Here is a 13,067-nt window from a genome sequence, read left to right on the forward strand (position 1 = left end):
AAAAATTTAAGTAGATCTGTATGTTCTAGAAAAGAAAGCACCCAGGTGGTGGTGGCTCACACCTTTAATACAAGCAATCAGGTGCCAGAGGCAGACAGATCTTTGAGTTGGAGGCCAGCCTGGTCTACAGAGTGACTTGTAGGATAGACAAGGCTACAAAGAGAAACCCTGTCGGGTGGGGGGGTGGATTAATACTCTATTATATTTAAGAACAAAAATTATGATCAGGACCTAATCATCAAAATTACTTTAAAAAAAGGACCATGCAGAATGAGAGAGATGGCTCGGTGGTTAAGGGCATTGACTGTGTTTCCAGAAGACCCAGGTTCAAATTCTAGCTCCTACATGGCAGCTCACAACTGTCTGTAACTCCAAGATCTGACACTCTCACAAAGACATACATGCAAGCAAAACCCCAGTGCACATAAAATGAAAAGGTAAATAAATTTAACAAAAAAAAAAAAAAAAAAAAAGAGGATCATACTATTGGATAGCACAGGCTGGCTAGAATTTCAATCCTCCTGGCTTTGGTTTCCTAAAGATAGGATTTCAAGTGTACAGTACAACGCCTGGTTGATCACAATTAAGGGGAGATTAAGAGTGGGATTTGAGACAGGGTCTCACATAGCCTAGGCTGGCTTTGAATTCCCAAAGGAGCCAAGGATGACCCTAAACTTCTAATCCTACTCTCATCTGTCAAGAGCTGAGATCTGAGATAACAGACGTAGATGGGTATGGATACATACATATACACATATATATATACACATATACATATATATATATATATATATATATACACACATATACATATACATATATATATATATACACACACACACATATTTCTTTTTGGAAAGTCTGTAACAATATAAACTGATTAGGTAAAAGGCCATGTTTTGTCACTGGGGAAGCATGAAAAAAATATAAGGTTCAAGTCTTTTAAGGTTTTAATTTTATATACTTTTTTTTTTTGCATTTTCTTTTCTTTTTTTTTTTTTTAAAGATTTATTTATTATATGTAAGTACACTGTAGCTGTCTTCAGACACTCCAGAAGAAGGAGTCAGATCTTGTTAAGGATGGTTGTAAGCCACCATGTGGTTGCTGGGATTTGAACTCTGCACCTTTGGAAGAGAAGTTGGGTGCTCTTACCCACTGAGCCATCTCACCAGCCCATATATTCGGTTTTTAATTTGTCACACTATACATACACTCATCTGAAAGCAATACCAAGAGAACTCATTTATTCATTCTTCACCATTACTTGTTTCACATAAAGATGAATTATGAAATGAATCTGAAAATGACTGGCAAATCAGCACTCTTGAGAACACTGCTATTGAATTAAAGTTACCAAAGAAGTAAAAACATTTTGCAAAACAGGTACACTAAACCTAATAGCTTTTAACTTTCTAATACTTGAGCCTCATATTACTCTCAATAAAATGTTTATAGTTAAGAATGTAGTTCAGTGACAGAGCACTTGCTGAGCACATTTAAAGCTGTGGGTTCCAGGAAAACTTCAGAGTTTCAGAACTCCTGTGGTACCAATAAAGTACCAAGTCACTGACTAAGAACCATACTGGAATACTAGTGTGGAATACTAGTGCAGAACACAAATACAGAAACTGAAAATATTTCAATCCTGATGTACAATAGGAGCCTTATGACCTAGTTCCACGTAGAGACCAGAGCAACTGTCTTCCTAGTACTGGTTATGAGTCTGCCTGTTCCTTCCCAAAGGGTAGGTACAGACAGTCAAGCCCAGATGAGGATTATACTGTAAACTCTATGTTTATCAAATAAAATTATAGAAGCAAACAAAAATTTTTTTTAAAGAGGGTAACTAAAGAGTGAAGTAATTCTCTAATAGCAAATACTGCCCAGTAACTGAGCCATAGGGAACTTGAAGTTACCCAGAATTAAAGGTGTGCTTAAAGTCAGGAGACCTTAAATACACAGTAGTTTTATAATTCTGGGACAACACTAAAAACAAGAGGAAAACCTTAAAAGATCTCTCAGAAGGTACTTGCTGCAAAGACTGACAACTTGAGTTCAGTCTTCAGACTCCTCATGGTAGAAAGTAGAACCAAGTCCTAGAAGTGTCCTCTAACCTCAGGGGATTCTTGAGAGCACAGGCACAGGCACATACATACACACCCTAGACAAAATCACACACACACAGGCACATACACATACATACCTGACAAAATAACAGCATGTAATACTTTTTAAAAACTACTTTATGACAAGATTCCACTCTGCAGCTTTAGACGACCTCAGAATGTGCCATCATATCCAGTTTTGAGGAGGTAATTTGTTTTTTTTGAGTAACAGTCTCCATGAAGGCGTAGAGCTCACTATACAATCAAGTGCAACCTTCAATTCCTGATCCTCCATCTCCCCAAAACTAGGTCTATGTGTATGAACCTTCCCAAAACTAGGACCATGAAACACCACACCCAGGTTATGAAGTAGAAGGAATCAAATCAGGATTTTGTGCAGGCTATATATGTGTATATATTTTTTCTCTAAATTTAAAAAGGCTCATGGCCGAATATATCAGTGATCTTCAAGGGTAGGAGAGTTGCCATAAACTGAAGGCTCCTGAGCTGCTTTAAGTTCTAAACTACCAAAGGCATACAATAATAGCCTCGCCCCACAAAAAGCAATTTTTTTTAAAAAGGGCACCCTCCCAAAAAAATAGCAATTAGTAAAAAGATACCAGAAACTTGAGTTCAAGGTTATCTTTGTCACATAGTGAATTCAAAGACAGCCTGAGCTACACAAAATTCTCCTTAAAAGAGGTAGAGGACGCACCAAGACTTCAAATTGTCAAGATACATGCACACTGTCTGTCTCTCCATACCATGTATTCATACACTAAATAAAAAGTATTGCCCCCTCTCTCCTCTCTACAAATTTTCTTTTGCTTGAGTTAGAGTCCTAGATGTCCTGGAACTCACTATGTAGCCCAGGCAATCCTCTGCTTTCCAAGTACTGAGATTAAAGGTATGGAGCACAACATCCAGCCCCCAAGGATTGGGGGACTGAAGAGAAAGCTCAGCTTAAGAGAACTTTCTGTTAGAACTAGAGAGATGCTTCAACAGTTAAGAGCACTAACTGTTCTTACAGAGGATCAGGGTTTAATTCCCAGCAACCACATGGCAGCTCACTACTAACTGTAACTCCAAGATCTGACATCTTCACACAGTCAAACATGCAGGCAAAATACCAATGCACTTAAAAGTAATTGCTATTGCCAAGTGATGGTGTATAACAGCACTGAGGCAGAATCAGGAGGATCTTTGAGTTCAAGACCAGTATGAACTACAGACTGAGTTCCAGGTCAACCAGGACTATAGAGAAACCCTGTGTTGAAAAAATATAAAAAGGGTCTCCTGTGATGACCAAGATCTGGTTCCTAACACCAGCTGTAACTCCAGTTCTGGGGAATCCAGTGCCCTCTCCTGGCCTCCAGACACTAAGCATGCATACAGTGCATATATAATATGTTATAATACATATGTAAACTACCAAAGTAATTATGTACTATATATGTGCATGCAAATGAAATAGACACACACATCCTTTATAGGGGGAGAAATCAGGTCATATTATGTTGTCCCTCCCAGTTGAGTATAATCCGGCAGCTATAACAATAGACACATGTCACTGCATTTTGCTTCTAAAATTTTTATAACCATTTAAATTTAAAAAGAAGACCACCGGGGCAGTAACTATTTCCAAGAATTACTGTTAACAGTACTCTGCCCCCAACAATGTCACCTATTTCCAGCAACGAAGTATTTTTAAAGATTCTTAACTTTTATCAAAGCATGATGACATACAAGGCAGGCCACTTGAGCTTCATTAGTTCAAGGCCAGTTGTGAATAACATACCAAGACACTCACAAAAAAAAAGCTAGTTAACTCAGGACTGGGAGGTGACCTCAGTGAGAGCCCTGGTCTATCACACATGAAGCCTTAGGTTCAAACCCTATTGCTGCCCCACCATTCCTATGTGCACGAGCAAATGTGTATAGACATAGATAAACATGCGTATGCTACTCAACTTTAAGAGGGATGCTAGGAAGGAAAGAGGGGAGGTACAAAGACTCTAAGTTTCCATCCTATTAAACATCTGCTGTGAATAATTAATTCAAAGTATCAAGAAATTGTACTGTATATTATAAGCTCTGATTCTAGGACTTCATAGCAGCATACAGCAGAAATCTGGGGAAAAAAAATCTTTCAAAGTCTGTAAGCCCAGTAATTGCTTTCTCCATTTAATTAGGGCACTGACCAGTCTTCTAGTCATGATATCAAATATGAACAACTTGAGTTTTGAACCTTTCCTTCCCTTATAAAAGATTTCAACAAGTTTGGTCTCTTAAAAATAAAAATTCAAGTAAAAGGCTTAATCAGGGAAAAAACTAAACAAGAATAAAAGTTAAAGCTAGATGGTCTACAAACTCAAATGAAAGAAGGTTGGTCCTGTCAGCACATTTATAAATACATATAGCCTAACTCTACAATACATGTAAACTACACTAAGATTCTATACTTTCTTAAACAACTGACAATTAACAGTTAATTACATGATCACTAGGCTAGAAATCACACATTTTAAGGTATTTTTAACAATGAATAAGAATACAACATTTAAAAGCATATTCCTGGGGCTGGTGAGATGGCTCAGGGGTTAAGAGCACCCGACTGCTCTTCCAAAGGTGCAGAGCTCAAACCCCAGCAACCACATGGTGGCTCACAACCATCCTTAACAAGATCTGATTCCCTCTTCTGGAGTGTCTGAAGACAGCTACAGTGTACTTACATATAATAAATAAATCTTTTTTAAAAAAAAAAAAAAGCATATTCCTATAAAAAACTCAATACAAAACTCTTTTACAGTTACCTTTTTTAAAGTTTTTATAAAATTTTTAATAAAAATTTTAAAATTTCAATAAAGTAATTTTACCTAAAACATTTTAAGAAACCTTTACTTTCAAACAAGTAACCACATAAAATTATCTTGAAAAATATTACTAACAAGATGCTTTACTACAAACAAAAAGTGTAAGTACCTGACTATAACATTAACAGGTTATTATTTCTGATTAAACTGACTTTAAGAGCAAACGATCAGACTTCGTATTACGTACAGTGCTCTTATAAAGAACTTCCTTTTGGTCTGTGTCTTACCCTGAAGCCTAAGCTGCTCTAGATTTAACTAGAGACGGCCGACACTAGCCTCAGACTCTGATTCTCCTGCCTCTACCTCCTGAGAACTAGGATAAAGGTATAAGCTACCTCATCCAGTTTCACTAAAAAAATAAAATAAATAAATAAATAAACAAACTCGCAGGGTATGGAGGCAAAACTAGGCAATCTCTGTGACATTCAAGCCAACATGTCTACAATACAAGTTCCAGGACAGCCATGTAGCTACAAAATAAAGTCCTGTAACAAAAAACTAATTAATTAATTGAATAAAATTACTTTCTAAATGAACTTCATATATCTACATTTTTAATAAAAGCATTTCTAATATCTGTCCATACCAATTTGAGGTTGAAAAAAATTATACTGTATTCTGAAGATTAAATTTTAAAAATGTTAGATTTATTTTCCTTTCATGTCTGTGGGTGTTTTGCCTACATGTGATACTGTGCACCGTATGCAAACAAGGCCAGAAGAGAGCATGGGATCCCGGAACAGCTATGTGCTAGGAAGCAAACTTGAGTCCTCTGGAAAAGAAGCCAGTGCTTTTAACTACTGAACCATCTCTCCAGTTCCTAAAGATTAAAGGTTAGTAATTTTTTTTTTTTTTAAATATTCTGGGGGGGGGGGGAAGATGGCTTAGCTGGTAAAAGTACCCAACTGCTCTTCCAAAGGTNCAGAGTTCAAATCCCAGCAACCACATGGTGGCTCACAACAAGATCTGACGCCCTCTTCTGGAGTGTCTGAAGACAGCTACAGTGTATTTACATATAATAAATAAATAAATCTAAAAAAAAAAAAAAAATATTCTGGGGCTGGGCATGGTAGCGCATGCCTTTAATCCCAGCACTTGGGAGGCAGAGGCAGGCGGATTTCTGAGTTGGAGGCCAGCCTGGTCTACAAAGTGAGTTCCAGGACACAGGACAGCCAGGGCTATACAGAGAAATCCTGTCCCAAACCCCCACCACCACCAAAAAAAAATCTGACATTTTTTGGTATGTTTCTGTATCTTATCATATATTCTTTACAAAGTTTTTATACAGAAACAACACACTAAATTCTAGAAAAAAATATAATCTACTTCAAAATGTTCTTATCAATACTTCTAATAGGAGTAATAACCATTTAATGGGCTGTTTTCTCAAAACAGTTTGAAAATAATCCAATAAAGGGCTTATTTTTCAGGTAAGGTTAATACATAGAGAAGGTTACAGTACATGTAAGGTTGAAAACAAAAACCAAAACAATAAAGCTGGATGGTACTAGTGAACATCTTTACCACCAGCACTCCAGGTTAGGGAGACAGAGTCAGGCAGTATCTATTGAGTTCAAGGCCTACGTGATGTACAGAGCAACAGCCTGCTAGAGCTACAAGGAGGAACCCTGTCTCAAGCACGGGAATGGAAGGGAGAAGGGGGGAGGGGCAGAGGGAAGGGGGGAAAGGGAAGGACGGAGAGGGAAGGGGCAAGGGGGAGGGGGAAGGGGCAAGGGGCAGGGGGAAAGGAGAAGGGAGAAGGGGCAAGGGGCAAGGAGCAAGGGGAAAGGGGAAGGGAGAAAGGGGGAAGGGGAAGGGTAGAGGGGGAGGGGAAGGGAGAAAGGGAAGGGGGGAAGGAGGGAGGGGAAGGGAGCAAAGCAAAGCAGAGCAAGCTAGAGCAAGCTAGAGGCAAGGAGACAGAGAGACAACAATAAACTCCAGCACCCAGGAGGCAAAAACAAGCAGATCTCTGAGTCTGATGCCAGCTTGGCCTACACAGTATACTGCAGACCAGGCAGCACTATATAGTGAAACTCTGTCAATAAATGGATGGGTGGATGGGTGATGGGAGCATGTGGCAAATTTCCAGCTCAGTATTGTAAGCAGAAGATTGTCCAAGATATAAACAAGGACCAGGGACATAGCTTAGTTGACAAGGCATTTGCCTAGCAAGCACAAAACCCTGTATTTGATTTCCAGCAACCCATAAGCAGATATGGTAATTTAATCTTATAATTCCATCAGTCAGAATGGAGAAGGAGCTCAAGGTCATCTTCTATTACACAACAGATCTGAGGAGCTCCTGAACCCAGTCTATGATAATGAAAACTCCAACACTTGGACTTTCCTCCCCATCTAGAGATGAAATTTACAACTTTCTTCACCATCCCTTTGAATGTTGAATGCCCTTATGAATTGTATCAATCACCAAATTTGTAATAAACTCATTCTAAATCAGAAGCAGGATCAGATCCCCTTGAACTCAAGCTACAACTGTGCATCACTGCATGGGTGCTGAAACATAACCTGGATCCTCTGCAACTGTTGGGACCATAACGTAGAACCTCACACAAATGCTAGGCAAGCACTCCATCTCTGAACTGTACATGCCCAGGCACTCAACTGTACATGCAAGCACACCATCACTGAATGCCGAGACCAGCCACTGGTGTTTGGTTTTTGGTTTGGTTTTTTTTTAAAGCCATAACGAGTAGAGCAAAGAAAAAAATGTTTAAATCTCTAAAATTTAAGTTCTTCTGAGTTCAATTATAAATATATTTTGGCAACACCAGTAATGTTTTTCCATCAAGTTGGAACATGATTGCACAGGTGTAATCCAAGTACTCAGGCTGAGACAAGTGAATTAAACTTCAAGGCCAGCCCTAGGATACACAGAACGTTCAAGGCCACACTGCAGGACTATACGGTGAGACCCTGTCTCAAAGAGAAAGAAGAAGAAAGAAGAAAGAAGGGAATGTCAGACAGACAGGGTAGGAAGAAAGAAAAATTTCCATCAAAAATCGCCAGTTTGAGTCATTCACAGACAAGGAGGGAACTAGCAAGCTTAGTAGGACTTGGTAATACAAGAATCATTGTACCTATTTTTTACCTACCTCTATAGTAGGATGAGTATTATGCTTGTAAGCAGTATATAAGGGAAACTGAATTTGAAAAATTTTTGCTACACATAGTAATAGTTTTTCCTTGTCATCTGTATTCCATAAACTAAAAGGATCAGAACTCTTTGAAGATTCCTCCTCAGTCAGATTACAAGTTCTTGTAGAGTTTGATTTTTTTTCTATTGATTTTTGTCTTTCTGTATTTCCTTCATTACATTCTCTATCTATACTCAGTGGTTCTTCCGCTTGATTACTCTCATCTTGCCACGTGGAATCTATGTTAATGGTAGTACAATGTTTACAAAGCTGGTCCCGGAGCACTTGAACTTGGGCAATCACTAAGTTAATAAGTGCACATACTACTTGGTTAAAAATCTCCAAATGCTTATATTCCTTGAAGCAGCATAGACATTGCCTATAAGAGAAAATAAAATGCAGTAAATAAATGCTTCCTAGAGGGAACAATATACATTTCAATAAGTAACAAAAGAAGCAAATACTAAAATACTTTTCTTAAATAGCAATTTTCCCCTTCCTGCTAGGGCAGCTCTGTATTCATTTTTAAAAATAGAATCACAGGCTGGGTATGGTGATGCATGCCTTTAATCCCTGCATTTAGAAGCAAAAAGGCAGATGGATCGCTGTAGAGTTCAAGGACAGGCACTGGGTTGTGCAGAAACCCTGTCTCAGAAAACCAAACAGTAGTAATAGTAATAGTATTAGTAGTAATGACTTCATTAATAAAACTGCTGGTTACTTAATACATGGTGTTTTCTCATCTAACAAAATTTATTATCTACCTACATTTTTAAATGAATTCTTGAAGCCTACTTAGGATGGGTATTCTGACCCTAACTGAAAAACTAAACATACTCAGAAACACAAAATGCTCTCGTCAATGTCAGTAAAAAACAAAAACAAAACAAACAAACAAACAAACAAAGGAAATGTCAGATAGGCATTACAGACAAATCTAGTTTTCTTAGACAAGTTCAATTAATAGCACAATGCCTGGCATATTTCAAGCAATTAAAAATCTTGTGACAATTAATAACTAAAAGACACACACACGAGTACCTAGTTCAAATTATATTAGAATCCAAACACTGATGATAGATAATCAGTCATTACTTATAACTTATTCCTTGAAGTATTAGCAAAATGTCTCTACATCCTCCAAATAGATCACCAACACTCTGTACGACCAAAAAGAGAAATAACCTCATTTCTATAGGCATGGTAAACTTAGGAGTATGACCACAAAACTCATGGCACACATTCATTTAAAAAGCAAATCCTAACTTTCTTCCCCTTGAGACCAGAAGGGACTCATTTCCATTGAGTAAACTGTGATAGTAGTTAAAAGATGAAATATCTAAGATTAGGTCATTAAACATACTGCAACCATGGTATAATTAGTAACATTCAAGCTGCCAACAACTAAGGTTTCCCCAAAAACAGATCCTCTAGTACCCTGTAGGCCTCCACATAATTATATCATGACTAATGCCTTGATTAAAACCTTATGATAAGGGCTGGAGAAATGGCTCAGCGGTTAAGAGCACCGACTGCTCTTCCAGACTGAATTCAATTCCCAGCAACCACATGGTGGCTCACAACCATCTGTAAAAGGATCTTACGCCCTCTTCTGGTGTGTCTAAAAACAGCTACAGTATACTCATAGAATAAATAAATCTTAAAAACAAAAAACAGACAAGCACCTATGTTAAGCCTAACACAAAATTCCAAAATCCCTATTCCACTGTAATACTGATTCTAATTAATTAAATACTATTTTTAGAAAATTTTGTTACATTGATTAAACAAAAGGGGCTTTTACTTCAAGTGTTCCTTTTAGCTATAAAACCTTTACCTTTTTTTGTTCAAGGTAGGGTCTCACTATGTGGCTCTGGATGGCCTAGAACTCACTATGTTGACCAGAGTAAGCTCAAGCTCAGAGTAACCTCAAGATATCCACCTGCCTCTGACACAAAAATATTAAGATTAAAGGTATATGTCATAACACCCAGACATCTATTTGTGTGTGTTTGTAAGTGTACCTTTCTATGAAGGCCACAAGAGCACATCAAGTCCCCTGGATCTGCAGTTGCAAGCAGTTATGAGCCACCCAACCCACAACCCATATTACAATTTGTATGAGGAAAACAAATATAATGTCTTTAATCTAGCATTAAAAGGCAGGCAGATATCTCTGAGTTGAAGATAGAGTCATTCCAAGAGAGCCAGGACTAAAGTGAGACACCAAGCCCTGATCTTAAAACAAAAATTACTCATAGTGTTTTCTGATGAGCAGCCTGCCTACCTCTTATCTCCTACCTCTTTTTTTCTCTTTTCCAATACTTGGGACAAAACCAGGACTTCACATATACTAGGAAGGTCCTCTTAACTACTGAGCCACATCCCTGACCATTTTTACATTGACAGGGTCTCCCTTTTAAATTGAGGCTGGCCAGGATCCTCTTGCCTTTGATTCCAAAATTTAAGGATTACAGGCATCTACCACCACTCCAACTCAGCTTCTTCCTATAATGCAAAATTATCTTTAAAGTGAGAAGTTGTAGACTCGGGCAGTTTTCTTAGTAAAACTAGAGTCTAAGTTCTTAAAAGATCTTGGCTAAGATTTAGAATAGGAAAGACAAGTTTACTTCTAAAATTAGCTGTCAGAAAGTGGAAACTGGGGCTGGAAAGATGGCTTAGTGGTTAAAAATACTAGCTGCTCTTCCAGAGGACCTGAGTTCAGTTCCCACCATCCATATGATGGGTCACAATGATCTCTAACTCCAGTTCCAGAGGGATCCAACACTCTCCTCTTGTAGCGCCTGCAGGCACTGCGTTCATGTGAAGCAGAGATACATGTGGGCAAAGCGTCCACACACATAACATAAAAAATAAAAGGAAAGTGGGATTACAATGGGTGGTAGTGTATGCCTTTAAATCTAGAACCAAGAAGGCAGAGGCAACTGCATCTGTGAGTTTCAGACCCACCAGTGACCCTGTCACAAAAACAAACAAACAAACAAACAAAAAAAAACAACATCAACAAAGAAAACCACTGGGAAGGCTCAGGACTAAGGAGCCCCAGCCTAGGATTAAGTAAAGGACAGAATGGAGGTTCGATGAAAGGGATCAGGCAGCCTCCCCTGCCCAACAGCTAAACTATCATAGCCAAAGAATAAGGATGGATAGATGCAGATATATAGATATAGATATGAAAATATTAAGAGTCCAGAGCCGAGCGTGGTGGCGCATGCTTTTAATCCCAGCACTTGGGAGGCAGAGGCAAGCGGATTTCTGAGTTCGAGGCCAGCCTGGTCTACAGAGTGAGTTCCAGGACAGCCAGGGCTACTCAGAGAAACCTGTCTCGAAAAAAACAAAAAACAAAGGAAAAAAAAAAGGGGGGGGGTCAAAGGACATAATCGGTGTTAAGAAACGAAAAAAACAAAAAACAAAGAAAAAAAAAGGGGGGGGGTTCAAAGGACATAATCGGTATTAAGAAAGACTACCTTAAGGCCAGCCTGATATACAAACTGAAGTCTAAGCCAGTCAAGTTACACGGTCAAAAAACCATTGTCAATAAATGAATGAACGAATGAATGAATGAAAAGAAAAAGCCTGCTTACATTTTATTTACACCTATAGTACAGATCATGATTTTAAGATGTACCCCCACCCACAGAGAATATCCAACTCACTTGCCTTAACCATGAGAGACAGCCAAGAATAAGTGTTTGTAAGAGGAAAGAGAAGGCTCAAAATAAACAATAAATAGAAACTTGTGTCACCAAAGATGACAAAAACAGTAAGACTGACTCTGCCTAGCTTAGTGGTGCACACCTTTAATCTCTAAATTCAAGGCAAGCCTGATATATAGAGCAAGACTCTCTAAAAAAGAAGGGGGGAAACTCCTCATAAATAAATAAAACACAGAAATGTTTGAGTTTCCTTTCTATTGGATACTATTGATAAACAGTGCCCAAAACCAACTCAAGGAAGAACGGGTTTTAATCTCATTTTGTAACTCCCAGGGCTAAAAAGTCCTCACTTGAGAAAAGACAAGGCAGGAACTCAAGGCAGAAACCTGAAGCAGAGGTCATGAAAAAAAATGTACCTTATTAATTAGCATATTCCCATGGCTTGCTCTGTTTGCTTTATGATAAAACTCAAGGCTACCTGGCACAGTGATCTGAGTCCTCCCAAGTCAATCATTAATCAATAAAATGTCCATGTTCCTGGCATTCCCGATAAACTGGGATCTCCACTGCAGTTGAAGCTGTACCTTCACCAATGGCCTCTATTTAGCTCAGCCAACAGCCTTTCACAATGTCAAGTCTCCACTGCTTCCCACGATCCCTTTTAAAGGTAGCTTTAATGAGCCAGCACTCAAGAGGCAGAATCAAGAAGAGCTCTCTCCCTCTCTCTCTGAATTGCAGGCCAGTTTGATCTACATATGGAATTCACACACAAGCAGGGCTACAGTGAGAGACCCTGTCTCAGAAAAACAAACAAAACAAAACAAAAATGTAACTTTCATACAGCCAAAGCCAGCTCCATGTAGAGGATTCTTTGTAGGCATAATGTTTTGTGTACTGTATAAAATTTACCCTTAGGTTATTCAAATGCTGATTTCTCTGCCCTCATATCTTTCACAAGGACACAGCACTGTAATGCTTACACCAAGAATCTCTTGTCTCAAGTTTGTGTAAACAATTATCATTTATTCTCTGCCTTGTCAATAAATGCTGATCACCCAATGGCTAAGCAGAATAGAAAGAATAGGGTATAACATTCGACAACCAGAGGTGGGGGTGCATTTCAGATGAGCTGGCAGGATGGAGGAATTGGAGCTATGACTGAGACTGAAGATCAATAATATGCAAGAATCATGATGGGGCTGGAAAGTAGCCAGATTAGCATAGAAGTTTAAGGTGCATCTTTTTTTTTTTTTTTT

At 38.5% G+C, this 13,067-nt stretch overlaps 1 protein-coding gene across 5 annotated transcripts in view; it reads right to left on the bottom strand.

Annotated features, from left to right (window-relative positions):
• Usp34 (ubiquitin specific peptidase 34) overlaps positions 1 to 13,067 on the bottom strand; it is a 194,576-nt gene that overhangs the window by 156,516 nt on the left and 24,993 nt on the right. For 4 of the 5 annotated variants that reach the window (XM_029544913.1, XM_021210274.1, XM_029544912.1 and 1 more), the window contains exon 3: positions 8,093 to 8,513. The exons of the other annotated variant lie outside the window; for it this stretch is intronic. In XM_029544913.1, the coding sequence (XP_029400773.1) occupies positions 8,093 to 8,513 (421 nt within the window). The remainder of the gene's footprint in view (positions 1 to 8,092; positions 8,514 to 13,067) is intronic. 5 annotated transcript variants of the gene reach the window in all.

The sequence above is a fragment of the Mus pahari genome, chromosome 13 (genome assembly GCF_900095145.1).
Source record: "Mus pahari chromosome 13, PAHARI_EIJ_v1.1, whole genome shotgun sequence".
Taxonomy (NCBI): Eukaryota; Metazoa; Chordata; class Mammalia; order Rodentia; family Muridae; genus Mus; species Mus pahari.